The following is a 16,325-nucleotide window of genomic DNA, read 5'->3' as shown; positions in this document are numbered from 1 at the left end:
TTTATTTGTGCAGCACTAAAAATTAGGGATGGGCGTTTTCCACAAATATCACATTCGAATGTTTGAGCTCACAAAAAATGAATATTCGAATATTCGTTTATTTAAATTAAGTTTAATGAGTCAGACGTTATTTTTCAGCAACAATTGTTTTCGTCATTTTGAACAAGCCTACAATAAGCTTGAACATTACACATCGTGTTTTGTAGCTGAAAACCTTTAACAATGCGTGCAAACAAACAAAAGTACAGATTAAAAGCAAAAAAAAAAAGTGAACAAAGAAAAAACGTAAAGCAGCCTGCAGCAATTAGGCTATTGTACACTTAACTTTTAAACTGTCAGCAAATCTTTTTTGCTTTTTTTTCTATTGTTTCAAATGTTCTTGTTAAGAAATACGGGCATGTAAACATGATTGGGGGAAAGTCGGCTCCTTAGTCTGTTAACAATAAGGCCGGCCGCGGAGATAACGCGCTCTGACGACACAGACGTAAGCGAATGCGTTTTGTGAAGCGCTTCGTGTTTTCGTTTCACCACTGAATGGGATCCTCATCTGGTGGAATACATGGCTCCAGCAAGAACTGTTCCCACTCGTCTCGGCTGGACTCTCTGTAATCATCGCTGGAGAACTGGCTCAGCCTTTTCGGACGAGTGGGCATTGCATCTTCTTCATCGTTGGTGACAGCGGCTGCATCCGCACCACTCGCATCAAGGAAAATTTTCTCATAATGTTCAAAAAAGGTTTTTTTTCTTACTTCTCTCATGTTTTCATCGAGAAACCTGAGATGTTTGTGCCGAGGGTCTAGGGCAGACGCGAGAAGAGGAGTTTTCACTGCATTCTCCAAGTTAGCGGTGTTTATTAGTTGCTCGAGAGATGCTGCAACAATGTTCTTGGATCACTTTCTGTGATTCTCCACGGCATATTTGAAGTACTAGAAGACCGCAGTTCTTTTAGGGGGCGTTCACATATCGCGTCTTTTGCATGCTCAAGTTCGTTATTTCCAATGTAGGCGCGCGGTAAGCGCGCTCATAATGGAAGCGACGCGGTCCCGTTTTTTCCAGACGCGTCCGAACAGCATCGAGTTAAAAACATCTCAACTTTCAGAATGCTGCAAGCGCACCGCAGGTCATGTGACAACTGGAAAAAAACAAATGGAGGTGGACAGAACATGTCCACGTCTGGTCACGTGAATTTGACTGTGGCTGACGGGTCAAGAAGAGCCAAAGCAAGAGTCTCATTAGAGCTTTTACAGGGCATGGGAAGAGGAAGGAGGAGGATCAAAGGGAATACAGAGAAAAACCTTCGGCAAATGCAATGGAAGGAAAGAGAGAGATGTTAAAACAGGAGGAGTGAAGCGATAATAATGAGATAGATTGCAGGTTAGAAGAAGGTTAGGAGAGGTTTGTGTAAGATCAACACAGCGTAAGAACCAGCCTGCTGATGAGTGCAAGACTACCCAGCATTACTGGTTCTATTACGCCATCTTGTGGAGGAGTAGTTAAGTTTTGCGATCGCTATAAACAGTTTTTTTTTTATTTAGTGCACAAGCCTTTGAAAATCAACATGTTTTTTTTCCCAAGACTATAGCATAAATGAGAAAGGATAGACCAATTCAGGGATGTAAAACAAACCGATGGTTGCAAAATGATGTTTCCGCCCGGTTTCGAACCGGGGACCTTTCGCGTGTGAGGCGAACGTGATAACCACTACACTACGGAAACCTACATGTATGTAACATGGTAATATTTCAAAATAAACTATGAGCTTACATACCAAACCTGGACTAAATGACAATAATGACATTAGTTTTATAATGAAAACTTTAATTTCTTTATTTTTGTTCTATTAGTAATAACTATTTTTTGAGACTAATAACTAGTTTTTCAGACTATTATACATTTAAAGCTTGCAACTTTACTCACAACTCTGTGAATTTTTTTAATGAATAAGAGTTTATTTCGTTTTGATCTTTTCGCCATGGACGATTTGCTCCCATCACTTCTCACAAGACTTTTCTCTGTTGAAAAATATTCAAAAATACTTGTGTGTTTGTCTCAGATTTGTAAAAATAATTATTTTATGAGTATGAGTCAAAAAAATCAAGGTAATAACACTTAATATTTTTTATCCATAGATAAATATATGGTATAATCGGCTATTTAATGGAAAAATAAGCATTTTTAGTATTATGAAGTTTGTAGGGGCTAATGCTAATTTAGTACCGCATGCTAGCATACTACTCTTATTATCTTTCTACCATGGTAGTGTGCTAGTATACTGTTCTGAATTGAACCTAAGTCTTTAAGATACATTTTATACAGATCTAACATGTTCACATTCATAAGCTTGTGTTTAACCAATAATAATAATAAAAAATAATAACCAAAATGTGTTTCCGCCCGGTTTCGAACCGGGGACCTTTCGCGTGTTAGGCGAACGTGATAACCACTACACTACGGAAACCTCCATGTCATGGTCATGTATCCATGACATTGTAATGGTTTCATTGGAAACTAGTCATATTCATTAAAAGGCTATTTGACTGAAGTATAAAGCATATACATGTACATTAAACTAAAAATATGTTGTTGCATTCAGTGGATTTTAAACTGGTTTTGACGTCCATGTTAAAAGAAAGAAAACACTGTGTAATAATGATGTAACTGGAAACCAGTCAAAGTCATTATGTGGCTATTGCACTTAGGCTAGGTTTCAGTGAATATAAGATGGAAAACCTTTTTTTCTTCTGAGAAATTTATTGATGAAAATAGAATCAATCACCTTCCAAAGGACACAGAAAAAAAAAACTTAATTCAAACAAGTTTTCATTCCCCATTGACAGTGTGAGTTCTTGTTTTAGGCATAAGATTCAAGATTAATCATATGTATTTGTCAAATACATGGTTATATGGAGAGAATATGACCAGCAGTGAAATTTAATTTTGTTCAGTTTCTCAGAAAACAAGACTTCATGTCTTGAGTTTAGTGCTGCAACGACGCGTCGACGTCATCGATTACGTCGACTACAAAAATACGTCAACGTGCGTGAAATGCATCGACGCGTCACACTATTTATATCTCGCGTAATGGTATACTGGGAATGGAGAAAGTTACATTCTATCACAAAAACAGAGACCACTGTTATCAAAAGTATGGGAATACTTCAAACAGAGGCCAAATAAAATGGCCATTTGTTCCCTTTGAAAAACCGATATGGTGTACCACGGCAGCACAACTGCGATGCACGAGCACCTCAGAGGAAAACAACCTGGCGCTCTCCGGTGTTACGGTTTAACTGGTTACCCTGTGATCTGGTGACCAACTTCCTGGTTCAGGTCTCTGCTGCAGATGTGATGGAACGACCGCAGCAGATTCGGCGATTCTAAAAGTGATATTATTAAGTGTCTAATAAACACAGACTTGCTCATTGCATGATTCTGATATTCTTGTAAAGATTACAAGTTATTGGTATGATCACCCGTAGCAGCTGAAGTAAGTATAAAATAAAAAATAAAGTAAGTCTGTGTTGGAGCGGGTTTCGAACACGTGTTAGGGGCCGTTCACATAAAACGCGTGGAAAATGCTATTCGCGCCGCTTTCTCCTTCTTTCCAAAGGGCTCGGGCAGTTGCGCCCCTGGGATGTCTGCCGTTGCTAAGCAACCATGACGTGTTCTCTCCATGAAGACGTGAAAATTTCAGCAAAGGATAAATGGATTTGCAGCACTAAAAATCGCTTGCAGTAGCTCTGCTACTAAATTTATTTCAAAATGGCAATCCATATACAGCTATGATCAGCTGTTCCCTCATCTTAGCTGAGCTTTCAACATTGTTACGGGAAAGGATGAAACTGATTGGTTAGTTCTTGTCACATGACCCGCTTGCGGCATTCCGAAAAGTTGAGATGTTTTTAACTCGATGCGGTGCGTACGCACCTGATTTCGCGTGCGCGTCGCTTCCATTATGAGCACGCATAACGCGCGCCTACATTGGAAATAACGAACTTGAGCGCACAAAAGACGCGATATGTGAACGGCCCCTTAAAAGACAGCGCGCCGCGAGACAACAGTCACAGACCACCGAGTTACCCATAATCAGCTCCAGATCTCTGGAAACCATGCTAAACCATAGCAGAACCCTGACTACATTTTATGGTTTGTGATGCTAAAGAACATTTCATGACATCTCAGACAACTGTAAATTTGTGGCTACTGTGGTTTAATTATAAGCACTATCGTAAACTCATATTTACCATAGTAAAATAATTTTCTTTGCCTCTTTATTTTTGTATACTGTAAAAACTTCAACCACATTGGTTGAAAATAAATAAAGGTTGAAATATTATATTAGAAGTTGTACTTATATTTTTTTGTAAAGTTATCCAAAGGATTCATTAGCTAATCAAAAAAAGAACATTAGATTAATTATTTATTGTTATAAAAATAATCGTTAGAGTAGTCGACTAATCGAAAAAATAATCGTTAGATTAGTCGACAAAAAATAATAGTTAGTTGCAGCTCTACTTCAGTTTGCATCTGAATATAAGTATTGTATGTGAATATAAATGTATCTTGCTTTAATGGTGTCACAACATGTGTATTGGAAAACAAAAATGCTTTCAGTGGAATACAATATTTATCAGGGGTCAGATTAAGCCAATCTTAGAATTTATTTAGGACATTTAACTTACTTTTTTTGTGCCTTAGAAGGAGAAAAAAAAAATAAAAATAAACTTCCTGGTGTGCATCTTGATCAAAATCAGTTTCACTGGCATATATTTTACTGTAACGTTATGTCAATGCAAGTTGCTTTCAGTTAAGACTCAACATGCATTTTACTCTGCGACTACTCTTAAACCTTGTCTTTGAAACCAGGAATAAGGGTTTCTGATCTGATTTAAGACTTTGGAAGGGCGAATTAAGACCTTTTAAACTTTTAAAGAAACCCTGTAAATATTTCATTACGTTACACATCAAATGGCAAGCCAAACTCCAATATTTTAGCATATAAAAGTAGGCCTAACAGATAACGTTACGTCCGTAAAATCAAACACTGAATTTAAACAATATCTAAATATTTTTTTAACCTCTCAGATCTGTGTCAACAACTTAACCTGGAGTTTTATCTTATTATTCAAACTCCATTATTTAGCGGAGAACAACCAGTGTTAGCAAATAATGGCGCGCGAACTTCACGAAGCCTGCGCTTGAGCCGACTAAAGTTAGTTCACTCATCACAAATTCGATCTCAAATTTAAGACATTTTGTTATAGAACGTGGTTTTCAGTATTTCATATGTTAAATTTGTATGAACATGTCCGTATTTAGCACTCATAACGGTTGTCGGTGTCTTGTTACTGTGTGAACGTAACGTATCTTGAATTTCGAAGTTTTCGTGTGACGTTAATTAACAATCGACAATTTAGTCGACACAAACCACGTTTATCCTTAAAGTGAACATATATGTTTAGTGTGGGTTATATTAACCTTTACCTTGAGTAATTTCGGTTGTTGTTTTTGAGGATAAGGACATGTCACTGCCTGTCCATCTTGACATCGCTCGTTCTTACCTGACGTGACGTGTCTTCTTCGTTTGCGAATGATTCTTTTACATATTGAACGAATCTTTTAAGTGAATGAATCGGATTTGAATGCGTTACAAATAAATTTGTTATACAAATTTAATGGTAAAACTGTTTCTTTTGTTATTATTCATGTATGTTTATTTATCTTTAGACAAAAAATAATAATAATAATCTGAAAAAAATGCACTTTTATTTTTTCTATCATATTTTATAACGTACGTCAGGGTGGTCGTAAACCACCGCAAAATTGTGCAATTTGGTGTCAATGTAGTTATTTACATGGTCAATAGTTAATCAAATTCTGATCGTTTGTAAATTAATTATATTTTAATAACAGTATAACAGCTTACATAAAATGCATATAAATATATCAGTCGAATGATGTCTTAGTACCTGTAAGATTATATTAAAAAATGCTTAGTTTCATAAAATTCAGCAGTTTTTAAACATAATACAATGTTGATTAATGAAAACATAAATCTTCCTCAAAGGCCTAATGTATCATATCTGACCAATTTTAACTTCATTTTCCTAATAAATGATGCATAATCAAGTAAAGCTTAGTTCTTGCAGCCCAGTAAATGTTCATTTTTAAATATTAATAACAATCTGTTGTTATATTAAGTTTTTAAAATCATTAAAGGTTTTACAGACGTTTTTTTTTTACACAATTAGTATGAAAGTATTAAAATAAAACATACAAGAATATAAATGGAAGATTGTGCACAACAGGTTTGATCCAGTTGATCATTTAGTGCCCTAAGAAACTTGCATATCATAATACATATCAAGATATGTATTGCATATCTTGTAATACAATAGGTTTTATAGGGTTAATAAAAGTGTCCCACTGAACCTCACACTCCCTGGTCTGTCTGAATCTTTCTCCAGCCCTTGTGGAAGTCTCTTAATTGCGACGAGGAAGTTTGATAGGTTGCATCTGTTCCTGGTTGCTTAATTAATGAAGGTGGCATTATGGTGTCACTCACCCTTCGGTGCCTGATTGAAACTCAGTATTTATTACATGTCCTCAGAGAGGGAAGCATGTAAATATGATCCAAATAAAGTGTCTCGATCTGTTTCATTGTCTGTGTTTCTCTCCATCACCTGACAATAAATCAGCCCCAATTCTAGATTGCATTATAACACAACTTATATGATATTAATTTGTGAGCATCCTGAACAGAACCAGTGATTCTTATTTGGTGGGTTCCAACCTAAGTCTGTACTAATGTGGTTCAGAGAGCGCAAGAAATAAAAAACTAAACAATGATGAATGCAAATTATAGAATGCAATGACATAAAATTGCTTAGTTTTTATATTAGTGAAGATAGCAACTTAAAAAAAGGAAAGAGAAAACACTCATATCTTTTGTTGTCCAATCAAACTAAATTGGTTTCAGTGCAAACTTTCATTTGGCAGAAGATGATTTGATGCCAAAAAAAAGTAAAGTTCAAAAGTAAAAGTAAATGCATCCTATTCTCTTGTCCACCACAATATTTTGTGTTAAAAATATTGGCGGCATTAAATCATCAAAATTCAAGAGAGATGTTTAGAAACTAAAAACCCTTATGTTGTTATGCTGTGTTGTTCAGCTAGAATGATTTCAATTTTCCTATTTCACCTACTAATACTGTTAATAATTTTGCATATATTTGTGCCTATGCAGCTCATGGTGATTTTATTTTTAACCAGGATTGATGTGTGCTTTCCTATATTAAACAATGGTTAGATAATAATAAATAAGACTGTATCGCATAAAAAAAACATTAGGTCTTTAATACTTTTATTATTATGGTTATTATAGTTATCTGAACATCATAAAACAAGTGCATGTGACAGTCATTATTCTATTCACCATCATGTTATAGATTCAGCTCAAGTATTGTCTCATAAATATAAAGTTCCTTCTTTAGCAGCACATAACCTTGAGAACATCCTTTTAAGCTGAGCATCTCAAGTGTGTCTTGTCATACTTAATGAAAGTGAGCAGCATGGAGAAATCATCCATAGCTTATGTGTGTGGAGATGTGGAGGGTTTTTGGGACATCAGGCTCTGTGAATCTGAGTTCTGTGAGCTGCATTCTGGTTTGGGCTGATCTGGTCCAGGGCTTCCTTCTTTAACAACCATATCCGCCTGTGCGGGGCACTCAAAGTGAACGCAGTGGAAAACCTAGTGGAGACAGCATGAGGAAAAACTGCATTAGGGCTGCAGAGTTTCATTAAAAAATTTGAGTTTGATAAATATTGCATTCAATGCAACATTATAGGAACAGTTCACAAAAAATTCACTCACCCTCAGGTCATCCAAGATGCAGATGAGATTGTTTCTGCATCTGAACAGATTTGTCGAAACATTATATCACTTGCTCACCTCTGCAGTGAATAGGTGCCGACAAAACGAGAGTTTAAATTGATAAAAACACTATAATCCACAAGTAATACACACCACTCCAGTCCATCCATTAATGTCTTATGAAGTGAAAAGCTTCACAAAAAGCTTGTTTTTAAGAAATATATCAATAAAAGCTTTTGACTTTAAAATGTTAATATTGCTTTCACTTGTTGAAAAGTTCTCACATCTGAATCAGGAGAGATATATGCACAGATCAAGCACTGTTTACAAGCGAAAACAGTCTGGAAAAAAAAATCGAAACAAATATGTTGGTGGATTTTGATGTAAGAGGATAACGTGTTCAAAACACTAAGGATATATTTGATTCTTACAAACATGCACCTTTTCACTTCACAAGACATTCATCAAGGGACTACAGTCATGTGGGTTACTTGTGGATTATTGTGATGTTTTTATCAGCCATGTAGACTCTCATTCTGACAGCACCCATTCACTGATCTTTTCGTGGGCAAGTGATGTAAATGCTATATTTCTTCAAATCCGTTCCCATTAAAAAACAAACTCATTTACATTTTGCATGGCATGAGGGTCAATTTTAATCAAGTTTTCATTTTTGGGTGAACTTCTCCTTTAACCTGAAGCTGGATAGAGTCACAGAAAATCATGTGAGAGTGTTCAGAGAGATCACTCACCTCATTAGCTGTGTTGTGAGTTCCTACAATACGAATAAAGGATGCAGGCTGTCTGTCAAACGTCAGAGTCTGCCACGACCTTTAGGAATTACATGTAAGAACCAACTCACAATTATATGTAAACACTGGGGGGGGGGGGGGGCAGTAATGACAAATAATGAGATAATAAAGAAACCCTTTACTGACCTGCATGCCACCTTAGTGCGGTCTACGACTCTCACCCAATGTTGCTGGTTTGTGGACAACTCCACATAATAACTATAGCTCCTCTCATCACAGTCCCATAACAGCAACCTATAAACACACACAGTCAGTATGTTTTAACCAAAGACTGAGACTTCAATGTTTGAAAGGCATATTGAGGGTAAATCCAACTTGAAGGAATGTTTTAGATTCTGAAACATGGGTATAACAGAAAACCATTCCTTTGTACAAAAGTCAGGATGTGTAGAAACTTTTGTACAGGTTTGATTTTGATTTAAAGTGAATTTTAAAGGTTTAATTTTTTAAACTTTTCTAGATGTTGTATAAATCATTATTTTAGAAGTAGGACTGTAATTTTAGTCTCTAGCCTTGTGTTAACATGTCTTGTGGCTATGTTTTTGGCTACACTTCTGAAATATTGTGGTTTAACTCGCCCTGTTTTCTTCCATTTTCTTCCACTTTAAGTGCTTTTGTCTCCACTGTTATTAGATTTGAGATGTGTGGCAGAGAAGGTTTTTGCAAACAACTGATTCAATTTCAGTTTGTTTCATGCCCTACTGTTCATGTAAGTCATATGGTCTACTTTTAATGAGACTTTTATAGGGATACTCCACCCCATGAAAACTTTGTCATAAATCATTAACGCCATGTCGTTCCAAACCCATAAAAGCTTTGTTTGTTTTCAGATATTTTGTATGAAAACCAGGGAGGCTTGTGACAGTCTCATTGACTGCCAGGTAATTTACACTGTTAAGGTCCAGAAAAGTATGAAAAGCATACTCAGAATAGTCCATCTGCCATCAGTGGTTCAATAATAACGTTATGAATCGATGACCATTCTTTTTGAAAGCAAAGAAAACAAAAATAACAACTACAGAGGAGACAAATTGTTGAATAAAGTCATTGTTTTTCTTTTCTTTGCATACAAAATGTATGCAAAAAAAAAGGGATGACGGTGAGCTCTCGTACCGCATTGAGCCCAGCATGTATGGCTGAGCGAGCTGGATAACAATGGCTCCAGAGCCCAGCTGATGGCAGGTGTATCCCGAGTCCCAGTCATAGTGGCTGGTGTCCCCGTTCAGCAGGGCGTTTCTGCAGCGACTCACACCCTCTGTCACACTCGCACAAGCCTGCACAGTCGCGACGTTCTCTGTGGGAACTGCAGGGAGACATGGGATGAGTTTCAGGAGCCGAGCTAATTTGTGTAACTTCCCGAAATTAGGAAAACTACATTACCCAGTATGCCTTTCTCCAACGTGAAAGGTCGCTGTGTGTACATGCACTCCAGAGCCACCAAGTGAAACACTTTGTTGACAGTGTTATGTGTCCCAACAACACGAATAAACCTGCATTCACAAAAAAGCAAAACAGGAACGTTCACAAACACAGACATCAGTTACCAATATAACATCTTACAACACAGTAATTCATTTCTGTTCTCTTCAGTGGATATTTGTTTGAATTTGTCTTTTTTGCCTTAATTTTAATGTAATTGAGCCTTAATGGATGTAGTATGACAAAATAATGATTTTCAAAAAAATAATGATTTTCAAAGATGAACAAAGCCCAGTTGGTTTTGTGTAACAGGTTCTACCTGCAGACGCGTGCTGGGAAATAAAGATGCTGCCAGGAGCGGCAAAGGAACTTGGAGTGATCCACCACACGCACCCAGTCCAGCTCATCCATAGACACTTCGATATAGTATGAGTATGACCTACAGATAAGAAAAACCACATATAACAAACCTTTTTTCCCATTCATTCGATTTATGGCGACCCACCACAATATCAACACTGACCACCACAAATACATTTTCCAAAATGCCTTGACTTTGTTGAATAAACATGAGCTCTGCACGTTTCAAAGTCAAAACCTAAGCACTGCTTTGTTTACTGTCGTTACCGGGGAAACTATTATATTTCTGCCAGTCCTAAAGCACCTCCTGCTGGCAGAGAATGAATCGGCATTTTAAATAAGCCCTTTACTGTTTAATAATAGCCTATATGTCCCTAGGGGGAAGTGCCACCACACAGAGTGTAAATCAATATAACAAACATGTAACAAAAAGTATAGTAAGGTTACTGTATATATTTAAAATGTTATGCTAAGTTTAACATTAGATCTTGTGTCTCATCAGCATCTATTCTCATTCCCTTTAATTATATGAAAAACAAAAGCACGGAGAATCTACTTTGGGGTTTAGAATGACACAAGGGTGAAAAATGTTGACAAAAATATCATTTTTGTGAGTGAACTAACCCGTTGGTGTTGCATTACCTGCTGTCCTTGTCCCACAGCAGCAGACGTAGGTGGTTGATGATGGAGGGTTGACCCAAGCGGACCTGGATGCCAGAGGCTCGTCCCTCTTCTTCTATGGGGTGTCTTGAGAAGCCGTGGTCCAGATCATAGTTCTGAGTGTCTCCATCCAGCAGAGCAGACTTCATCTCACCCTTCACCACCACAGCGCCGTGTTTCATAGTGGCAATGTTCTCCTCTGGGACTACAAGACACAGAGCACAGCAGTGGAAACATTTTATCAAACCAAAACAGATGAAGCAGTTTCGGTTTCTTCTACCTCGGGGTCTGACTCAGCTCATGTTCGGCTCTATCAGAGCGCCTGCCACCTCAAGTATCAAAACACACAACTTTAGTTTCTTTCCCATACATTAGAATGTGTCCTGTTTAACTTTATTTTTTTCCAAGCAAAAATAAATAAATAAAAGAATCACACATTTTTTAGCACGATTTACAGAAGGCACCCACTAAAATGTCATTCCGTGTAACAATAGTTCATATAACAAAAAAAAATCATAATCTTGTCAAGCACATTTAGAACCAGAATCATTATATGTCATTAAAAGACTCGACACAGTTACAATTCTCACTATTAACTATGATGTTTGCCTCAATAAACTCCTAATTTGTTGCTAATATTAAGTAAGACAGATGTTAAGTTTAGGTATGGGGTTGATTAAGGGATCTAAAATATGGTCATATAGAATAGAGCATTAAAATGTACCAATAAACAGCCAATATGCTTCTAATATGCATGCTTGTTAACAATGAGAATTGGTCCTTAAAGTGCTACTTACAGTTTTATATAGCCACTTTTTCTTTCATATATTTTAATAAGCACAGGTCAGAATGAGCATATTGTTTCATTTTTTTCATTAATGTGTCTTTTACGGAACAATAGAACATTATTTCACCCATATTTTGACATTTTATTTTCACAAATATTATTTGAAACAATAAAGCAGACATTGTACTTGCATTTAATGTGGTTTCTGTGTCTATAAAATCATTTTTGTAATTTAATTTGATGCGGACACCACACTGGGATGTCTCGTTTTTGACCCATGTATCTACAGACTGATAAGCAGAGGGAAGTAAACGCACTGAGCATGCCGCGGTAGTTAAGGTCCATGTCTCTGCTCTCCGAGCGGGTCTGTATGGCATCGAGCAGGTCGTCTGGGCTGAGGAGGCCCGAGGGACGAACCACATTCAGCATTTCAGAAAGGGTCATCAGGGGCAGACGCACTGCTGACATCACTTCTTTCGTTTCTGGGCCGTCGCCGTTGTGGTGACACCAGCGACAGAGGGCCTGAAATATCTCCCTTTCACTTGCAGCAAAGGAATCTCTCTTCACAATGGTCAACAGGGCAAACTGCAGAGAGGAAACGAGGATATTATGCATTTATCTTAACTAGACGAAAAAGTTCATCAAGACAAACTTTGAAGTTGGCTATCCTGAACGTTTGACGCAGTTGTAAAAACATGAAATTTAAAAATTAAATAATTAGATAGTTGTTAATACCATGTTGTTAACATGTCTTAAATGTGATTAGCATGTTGTTAGCATGTTTCTAGCATTATTACCATGTTGCTAGCACATTGTTCTATAATGTTGCTAACATGATTAGCATGTTGAAAGTATATGGTTAACATGTTTCTAAAATGTTTAGTATGTTGCTAAGATGTTTCTAGCATGAAAAACATGTTGCTAACATTAACATATTCATAACATGTTGTTGGCTAGTTTTTGGCATGTTTTCAGCATGATTCATATATTGCCGGGATGGTTCCAGCATGATTAACATTTTGCTGGCACAATTAGCATATGTTGCACACATGATTTTAGCATTATTAACATGTTTAACATGAACAATGTGCTGTAAGCATGTTTTTATATGATTAGCATGTTGTTAGCATGATAAGCTATATGTTTTAGTACATTTATAGCCTGCTTTAACATGTTGTCCTAAACACTCCAGAAGTCTTATTTTATTTTTTGTTTTGACACCATCAATGAAAGTCTATGGATCTTTTCATATTTTTAATCATCCGTTTAATGAAAATAGTAAACAAGATATAACTTGAGTCAACTCAGTCTGAAGTTCTGAAACTCTAAAAGCAAATACATTTTAAACTTAATTTCAGAAGAAGAAGAATCTTATATAGTCTAAATCAGTAAGTTAGCTTTCTTAAGCCAACATAATTATTATGTTGTAAAATTTGCAAATTAGTAACACGTTATTTTAAGGTGTCCTTCTTACAGAATAAATATAGATTTAAGTACGGAGTAATATTTATTAACTACATGTACTTACTATATGGTTAGATTTAGGATTAGGGTTTGGTTTACAGTTACTTGCATGTAATTATGCATAATTTATTGTTATCATAATAGTAAATGCATTTAACATATGTAACAAGGACACCTTAAAATAAAGTGTTACCGTCAAATTTTCTATCACTCACCTTTGAAAGGGTGAGAAAGCCGTCTGACTTCAACACTTCAGTGGCGTTCCGGTCCATGTAGGCCATGCAGGCCTCGGCCAGCCCATTCAGACAGTACAGACTAGCCACATCAAACACCAGACAGACGTTTCGCTGGCTCAATAAAGTGCGGAGGAACTCGCATATGGAGCCCTCTAGTGGCTGGAGGTCATAGCGGTGAGCCAGCCCCAGGAAATCTAACAGAGTCTCTTCTCTGGCTTCACTCAGTGTGGCACGGCCTGTGTACAGGTATCGCAACAACATGGAAAAAGCCTCGGCACGTGTTTCCTCCAAACGAACTTCCGCCTGGTCCCGGGACTCTTTCAGCCCTCCATACAGCAGAGCCCTGAGGAGTCCAAACAAAAGACAAAGAGAAAAAAAAGTTAAGATATTAACATTCTACAAAACAGGTATCTCTCAGCAACACTGACGCTGTTATTGAACCAAACTGACTCAAAATGTGTCTCCCAATAATGTGTCAAACTAAATGATTAAGAAAAGCTGATGTAAATTTTTTAATACAAACAAAGATCTTGTCATTTTTTTTTCTTTTGTGATTTTGTGTAGAAAACATAAAAACATCCATTTTTTTTTTAAGTATCAGCATTAAATTCTTTTCCTAAGATAAACCAACTTGAAACATTGACCCTGTTAGCTTTCCGAACTGATAATCACATCCTACTTTAGTCAGTATCTGAACTAACAATTAAAAATACATTTAGGGCAGTAATCTAATTTCATTTAAACATCTATTAATAAACTAATAAAGTTGTACATGTTTTATTTAATGGACTTGAAATCATATGAACTAACAATTAACAGTTATATTAATATTAATTAACAGATATGAATAAACACTGCATTTTTAGTTATAATTAGTTAATAATTGAATGAAATTGCACCATAAAGTGTTACAAAAATCTATTAGTTTAGCTTCAGATGACCCAATGCAATTTATTAACAAATGACTGCATGACTTTTGTCACATTATTTCTCTGAATGTTTAAAATCATACAAAAAAAATTGATAAAAAAAAAGACATGCATCCTATTTCATAGAATGACCTAGCTTCATTATGGTACAAAAAATGGATTCTGTTCCTATCATAAGTGATTTAATTCAAGAAAACGCCCCAATAGACATGTAACATCTCTCAAATAATAACCTGAAATACTGGCAGCGTGCCGCTAGAATGACTCTGTGTGCAGGAAAGTGCTTCTCCTCCACTACGAAGGTGACATCGCTGTACTCTTCACCGGGAACTAAAGCCCCGAGCTGCTCTGAGAGGAGATGAAGGTGATCGATCTCAGACGCGGAGCTCATCGGTCGCAGAGGATGACTGTCACTCATGATCACTGCTGGAGAACACCTTCACACCTCAATCAGAAAGAAAAAAAAAACCTTTCAATTATTCAGTGAACACTGTACAAAGAAAAGGAGTATTCCTGCTGGACAGGACATTTATGTTTGTCTATCATATGTTTTAGTATATTAGTTCTTCCCCCTTGTCTGTCACTTTCCATACTGCTAGTGTTCATCTTTTGTCAAATCTAAATACAAGCCTAAATTTTCGTCTCGTTTTAAATCCTTCAATCATGGTAAATACAATTTAAAATGCAATTAAATTATCAAAATTTAAAATCAAATGTATATACATTCTGTTGCGACACACGGTTATCAATAAGAATACATAAATGAATTGAGCATAACATAGAAAACGTTACGTAATATAACACAGGACCATTCAGAAACAAAATTTTATTATATGTCCTGACACTAACACGTTTATACACTAAATAAATACTCATAAATTAACATTAAAACGTTAGAAGTAAAAAAAAAATGAATTGAGCATAACATAGAAAACGTTACGTAATATAACACAGGACCATTCAGAAACAAAATTTTATTATATGTCCTGACACTAACACGTTTATACACTAAATAAATACTCATAAATTAACATTGATACGTTAGAAGTAAAAAAAAAAAAAAGGTGATGGTACCGTCGTGAAAACTGACTCATAACAAGAATATGTCTGACTCTTCAGCTGTAAGCTAAAAACACTCACCCACACTGATACAGATTCAATCCGTCTCCGGCTAAAGCAGACCGAGAAGGTAACACTCTTGATTCCAGTGAAGATATGTCAAATATGTATCTCACATTAAATAAAATAGGTTATAAACACATTTGTTAGGACCTCCTAATCCTTCTGTTCCGCCGCAGAAACCCCTACCGGATGTTTTTAAGATGTCCTCCGTGCTTTGCGTGTTAATGTTGCAGCGCCTCTAGTGGACGGAAGAGGAATAATATCTACTGCCTCCGGCGCGATTGAGTGCCGAGGAAGAATATTTTCTTCGACCTGGATTTCAGGAACTTTTGGAGGTTTAGTACAAGTATACTGTAGTATTTTAATACTTTAGTATTTAGAATTTTAGGCCTTCATCAAGTTTAAACGAAAACAAGAAATCTTGGCAACTATGTGAAATAAGTTTCAGTTAATGTTAAATTGTACTCTGAAATATGTAGTCTTAATTCTTTATATCTATTATTTGCATTATGAATTAGTACCTGAAGTACAACTGGACTACTCTTACACTCACAAAGATACTATAAGAGTTATTTTACAGATTCTCAAATAAGTAAAAGTTAAAATATGCATTAAGCAAAAATACAATATTATTGTATTAACTCATACAAATATTAAGAAGCT

General features: G+C 36.2%; 2 protein-coding genes and 2 non-coding genes across 7 annotated transcripts in view; all 4 read right to left on the bottom strand.

Annotated features, from left to right (window-relative positions):
- LOC132156761 (AN1-type zinc finger protein 3-like) overlaps window positions 1-5,574 on the bottom strand; it is a 35,550-nt gene extending 29,976 nt beyond the window's left edge. Inside the window, exon 1 of the mRNA XM_059565767.1 lies at window positions 5,485-5,574. The gene's annotated coding sequence lies outside the window, so the exon portion shown is untranslated. The remainder of the gene's footprint in view (window positions 1-5,484) is intronic.
- trnav-cac (transfer RNA valine (anticodon CAC)) lies at window positions 1,644-1,716 on the bottom strand. Its single transcript has one exon. It is a non-coding gene; the product is annotated as a tRNA-Val (tRNA).
- trnav-aac (transfer RNA valine (anticodon AAC)) lies at window positions 2,386-2,458 on the bottom strand. Its single transcript has one exon. It is a non-coding gene; the product is annotated as a tRNA-Val (tRNA).
- A 1,772-nt stretch (window positions 5,575-7,346) lies between the features above and the next one.
- Window positions 7,347-15,889, bottom strand: LOC132156756 (BTB/POZ domain-containing protein 9-like). 4 transcript variants are annotated; one of them, XM_059565761.1, is made up of 11 exons: window positions 15,675-15,889; window positions 14,774-14,985; window positions 13,591-13,954; window positions 12,229-12,496; window positions 11,107-11,329; window positions 10,424-10,543; window positions 10,066-10,175; window positions 9,799-9,988; window positions 8,812-8,919; window positions 8,626-8,704; window positions 7,347-7,750 (listed from the first exon to the last, which is right to left on the bottom strand). In XM_059565761.1, the coding sequence occupies exons 2-11, from the start codon at window positions 14,956-14,958 to the stop codon at window positions 7,592-7,594; spliced, it is 1,806 nt and encodes a 601-aa protein (XP_059421744.1). In that variant the 5' UTR covers window positions 14,959-14,985; window positions 15,675-15,889; the 3' UTR covers window positions 7,347-7,591. The 4 variants fall into 4 exon arrangements, with proteins under 4 accessions (XP_059421744.1, XP_059421745.1, XP_059421743.1 ...); XM_059565762.1 differs by having other exon boundaries at window positions 14,774-14,977; XM_059565760.1 differs by having other exon boundaries at window positions 14,774-14,977; window positions 15,681-15,889.
- Window positions 15,890-16,325: the final 436 nt, after the last annotated feature.

This window comes from Carassius carassius, chromosome 14 (genome assembly GCF_963082965.1).
Source record: "Carassius carassius chromosome 14, fCarCar2.1, whole genome shotgun sequence".
Classification (NCBI taxonomy): Eukaryota; Metazoa; Chordata; class Actinopteri; order Cypriniformes; family Cyprinidae; genus Carassius; species Carassius carassius.
The sequence above is the reverse complement of the archived record's forward strand: the minus strand, read 5'-3'. Positions and strand labels throughout refer to the sequence as shown.

What these genes read in the sequence shown, in the direction of transcription:
- LOC132156756 (XM_059565761.1), bottom strand. Translation starts at nt 14,958, where the DNA reads ATGAGTGACAGTCATCCTCTGCGACCGATGAGCTCCGCGTCTGAGATC. An exon ending in GCACGCTGCCAGTATTTCAG is followed by an intron (nt 13,955 to 14,773) that starts GTTATTATTTGA and finishes TGGACTCCTCAG; the next exon opens with GGCTCTGCTGTATGGAGGGC. An exon ending in TAACTACCGCGGCATGCTCA is followed by an intron (nt 11,330 to 12,228) that starts GTGCGTTTACTT and finishes TGTGTCTTGTAG; the next exon opens with TCCCAGAGGAGAACATTGCC.